The 5,008-nt window shown below is 54.6% G+C and overlaps 1 protein-coding gene across 1 annotated transcript; it reads right to left on the bottom strand.

The window, feature by feature from the left end:
* Positions 1–1,761: 1,761 nt before the first annotated feature.
* NODAL (nodal growth differentiation factor) lies at positions 1,762–5,007 on the bottom strand (the record flags this gene model as incomplete). The annotated part of the gene is made up of 3 exons (XM_019514318.1): positions 1,762–3,235; positions 3,972–4,783; positions 4,947–5,007. Coding segments are annotated over 3 exons (1,026 nt in total), but the record flags the coding sequence as incomplete, so codon positions are not given.
* Between the last annotated feature and the right edge of the window lies 1 nt (position 5,008).

The following is a 5,008-nucleotide window of genomic DNA, read 5'->3' as shown; positions in this document are numbered from 1 at the left end:
CACACACACACACACACACACACACACACACACCCCTTCCCCACACACTGGGGACTTGGGGTCTGGGGGCAGCAGGTTGGGAGTGAGGGCCGCCGAGTCAGGACTGACCATCAGTGTTTACAAATGGGTCCTGGTACAAAAGAGGCTGAGAACCACTGCTCTAGACTGTGTTGCCTCTAACTCTGAAGAGAGCCCTGCGCATGTGTCCAAGTGCAGAACTAGCCACTTGGAAAGGACGGAGAGCTCCTGGACACTATACAGTGACCAGAGTATCTGCCATAGAAGTCCAATTGCCCTCGTCTCCCTGCATTGGTCTTTCAAGTCCCACAGTTCCTTTTTTGTGCAGCTAATGTGTATTGGGCTCTCCAAAGGGTGATGGTGACAGGGGCTGGAAAGTGTTTTGCCTGCAGAGATTATGTCTCCATTCACAGCACTAGCCCCAGAGCTCTAGGCTGGGTGCATCCCCACATCAGTGCAATGTTATTGTTAGTCCTAGAGTCTTTGATGTTATTCCTAAGGCCCAGGCTCACGTGAGATGCTAAGCTTTTATTTAGAAAAGTGAATTTCCAGCCCACTTGTATTTAGAGACCATGACCCCACTAAATATGGGGGCAGAGTGCCGCGCATCCTGCATTTTAAACCCCATCTCCCATAGCGGGGAATCTGTCTCACTCAAGGAATTGGGATGGGGGGGGTAACTGCACCGCAAGGCTTCTCTTTGCCAGCAGTTTAATGGCTGCCGCAAATGACCCTCTAATTACTGGGTGGCCTGGGTGTGAAATGCTGTCTGAATATGTAAGCAGGGCTAGTGATCAATGCCAGGAGGCAGCTCTCTGCTGTGAGAACCAGACACGCTTTGTTTATCCGGTGCCTGGATGTGGATTGGAGTTAATCAGACCAAGGCCCATGCTGGCAGGGGCTGGGGGGAGGATGTGGAATCTGGAGGTCATCAAGGCCCTGCAACAGTAGGAAAGGGTTCCTGGCCTCTCCTTAGAGCCATCCCAGAATCCTTTGGACCTGCTGTTCAAAGGCACAATGAGGGTTGGCACCGTGACATGGCAGGACGGGATCTGGAGTTTGGACTTTCTCTGCCGGGTGTGGATGGGCTGTTTACCCAACCCTTTCCCTCATAGCAGCCTCAGTGTGATCCGCATGAGCAACAGTAATTCACAGGTGCAAAACTTGGCAGTAGATTTCCAATTTACAGGCCAGCCAAAAGGACAACTTCTCTGTCCACTTCCTATAGCTCAGAAAGTAGAGTCAGCTGTCTTCCTGGTCTCTGAGAATGAAATCAGGGTGAAAAATCTACTCAGCTCCCCTGTCCTCTTCAAGGCAGGCAGGTGCTTCACAAGCTGGTGTAGAACAAGGGCCGATCTGTGGATCATTAAAATAATACTTTCGTGTTCTTTATCTCCTATCAACATATGGATGATCCCGTTCATGGGGCAGTCTATATCTATATCTATAGCACTAGCTTCCTCTTGGCCTTCCACCTTGCCTTTTGCTTTGCATTACACATGCACATCAGTGCATCAGAACACCACTCTCAAATACCCACATGCATAACTTGCCTAGAGGGGCTTGAAATCCCACTTCATCACATTCTGGGAAGCAGGAATGAAGCCAAAGAAAGCAGCTTCATGAGGTTGTCCTGGTTTCGCCAGCAAATTGATAAGCCCTCCTGATCAGGACTGTACCAAGGTTGTCAGGAAACTGACCCCTTCCCTCTGAAAAACGACGCTATGAAAACAAGACTGCTTTTCAAATCTCAAATATAGAAATTTATTATAATTAGGTATCAATACAAGTACACACACACACACACACCTCAGAGTCCCCAACTGGCAAGAACATTCTGGACATGTGGAAGAAAGCAAACTTAATTTGCAATGTTCAACAATCATGGGCAGTAAAGAAGGTTACAGAGTTGGAGCTAACTGCATCCTTAGTAGCTATATGAGGGGCCAGGTCTATTCTCATTCACATGAAGACAAGGGTTCTGTACCTGAGGACAGAGGCGAGTTCCTGAGGCTTGTGCAAGAGGTGTTTTTAAACAATCCTGCATTCTGCAACCCACCTACAACACAACGCCTAATAAAACAGAAAGCCCTGGTAACACAGTCAAAACTGATAATGCCCATTAGCTTGTGGGGTTTTTAAATTAACTAGTACAGTGCATAGATATGGGGAAGATTGTACAGTGCAACTTGACTACCCAAACCCAAGTTCTCATCAGAAATAGCCCACAGGCAGCAGAACTCCTCCGAGTCACTGTGCTTGCTCCAAAGGTGCAAGAGGCATCCAGAAGGCTACTAGAAGTTGTGGGGGTGAAGTTCCCAACAAAGGCACTCTCCTAAAGGAATGCCCTGGCAGTGACAATGATGGGTTCAGCCCAAGAGAATGATGGGAAAGTGAGTGGCCAAGAAGGGGCAAAAAGGGAGAGGGTAGCTGGACATCAAACCATGCCCAGTTTCATCTGTCTGAACCAGTCCCTGGAAGCAAAGAGATCAATGACACTGCCTCTCGCCAGTCCACCTCCCCAGCTGCTCCTGCTCTTCACTAATTGCTTCCATCTCTTGGCAAGTGTGCTTAGAGTCCACACTCAGTGTACGCACTGCAGTAAAACTTCTTTATTGGTCTCCATGCTGAATCCATCTGGGCACAGCATTTGGGCAGAGCTATTTACACTGGAACAAGTGCATGTTGTGGGTCCCTCCTGGCCTGGTTCAGGCAGAGCTGCACTGGAGAAGCCTGATGGAGGAAACCACTGCAGGGCTCCCCTTACAGAAGTCACTTCCCACTCTTCTTCGTTGGGGCTGGGGCTTGTTTCTATGGCAGTAAGTTATCTATCTCCCACCACCCATCCTCTAACATGAGTCCCACAAGAGAGCGCTAGGAGGGAAGCTGGACCCCCCTGATCTGTGGGCGAGTGCATCTGAACCTTTGCTGGCACAATGAAGACGTCTGAGCAGTGCTTGTTCCTGACTATTCCCAGCACAGGAAGAGCTGTCAGTCTGGTGTTAGCATCCACGGTGGTGACCCCAGCAGAGCCACGCAGGGGCTCACCTAGCACAGCTCGTAGTCAGCTGCAGCCACATTCCTCAATGATCATGTCCTCGTGGTGACGGATGATGACCTCCCCTTTCTCATAGTACAGCATGGAGAGGGGGCTCATCTTGATGGGGGCGCAGGCTGGGCAGGGCACCCGGTGAGGATGGTGTGCCTTCAGCAAACTCTGGAGGAGAGAGAAGGGGAAAGCATAAGCCACCAGGCTTGTACCAGAACTAAGTGGCTGGGGACTTGCAAGGCCCCATCTGAGAGGGGCCTGACTCGGGGAAAGCACTGGGCACGCAGCCCCAGCCAGGGACCAGGCCAACAGCATGAGCCTAGAACAAGACTATGGTCCAGTTCCCTGTGCACTAACACGCCAGTTGTGACTGGTCCTGCTGCAGGCAGCAAGGCAAGTCCCCACTCAGCATCCATACAGGTCTACAGCAGAGCCTGTCAGACAGTACCATACAGAGCTGCAAAGCCCCACGCCACGCACACAGGAGCCAAACCCTGTAAGGGTTTGCCCAATCTCCTGCTGGCCCCAGGGCTGATGTGAGGTTCCTACAACATTTGGGTGCTGGATTTAGCCTGAGGCTTAATGCAGGTGGTTGCCATTGCCTGAGCAGCTCCCCACTGCCCCATTCCCCAAACGTTCCCAACACGCCTGGGTTAAGAATTAAAACTAGTTCAGACTAAGCAGCCTAGAGACAAATCCTATACTGACTCTGGGGGAGTGGGGGAAAGAGTCCTGGAGCCAGGATCTCTGCTGCTAGGATGCTGCTACTGGACCAGCAGCCGATGGCAGCTGTGACTTAGGGAATCAGTCCCTGTTCAAAAGCAGCCTCTGCTTCCCAGGGTCAGCCCAGTGCAGAGCTAGGCAATAGCTTGCCCCATTGTGCAGGGGCAGGGATGGCCCTTACCTGCATGTATGCATGATTGGTGGGCTTGAAGGTCGCATCCACGGGTGCCGGGCACTCCCCCTCGCACCGGTAGGCATTGTACTTCTTGGGGTGAACGATCCAGAGGCCCCAGTCCGTTTGCGCAAAGTCCACCATCATGTCCACCCTCCTGCACAGAGACCTGCCTTCCTCCCCCAGCCTGGGAGCAGGCATGCCACTCATTTTAATCCTCTGCTTCTCCTTCCTGGTCCTGCGGTGCCGGCGGCTCCCCAAGTGCCTGGAGGTGCTGTCCGACATGACGTGCTTGGAGGTCTCCACCGCCCGGATGAGCGTGGGCACATGGGAGGGCTCTGCCGAAGGCCTGTCTTTGGAGAAGACAACCAGCAGGACCCTGTCCGTCATACCCTGGGCCAGGGCCAGCTCCGCGTGCTGGGAGCCACTGACGTTCAGAGCGCCCAGCGTTTCAGGGGCACCGCCGTGCCTCTCCTCCCAGCCTCGCCTCGGGATGCCTGCAGGCTCAGGACGCTCTCTGCTGCCGGGGGCCGTGCCTTGGTGGAGCCATGCTCGGAGCATGCCGGTGATGTCAAACACTTTCCAGGAGGCCTGGCTGAAGGCCGGGCTCCCGGCAAAGGTGCCCAGGAAAAGCCTATCCACGCAGGTGCGGTTGCGCTGGCACGGGCGCTCCTGGCGGTGGTAGATGTCCACCGTCACATTGCGGGCGGGCGAGGCAGGTGGCAGGCGGACCCGCAGCTCGGCCAGCTTCACCTCCTGGCTGCCGGAGATGGGGCTCATGTCGAAGGAGAAAGCCCAGCGGTCCCCAGCCTGGAGGGAGCCTGGAGGAGACAGGGGCAAGCACAGATGAGCGGCGCACCCCACACCCTGCGCGGATGCCAAGCCGGGGCTGCAGCGGGGCCAGGTGCCTGCCCCTGCCCTGCACCCAAGAGGCAGCTGGGGAGCCCCCCCGGGCCCAGCCCGCGCACCGCCCCGGGACCTCACCCTTGGCCACCAGGCTGAGCACCGCGTCGGAGAGCCGCAGCGCCGCCGCCTCGGGCCCGGGG

This window comes from Gavialis gangeticus, unplaced genomic scaffold (genome assembly GCF_001723915.1).
Source record: "Gavialis gangeticus isolate Ggan-Ray unplaced genomic scaffold, GavGan_comp1, whole genome shotgun sequence".
NCBI lineage: Eukaryota > Metazoa > Chordata > Crocodylia > Gavialidae > Gavialis > Gavialis gangeticus.
This window is presented reverse-complemented; position numbering and strand designations above follow the sequence as displayed.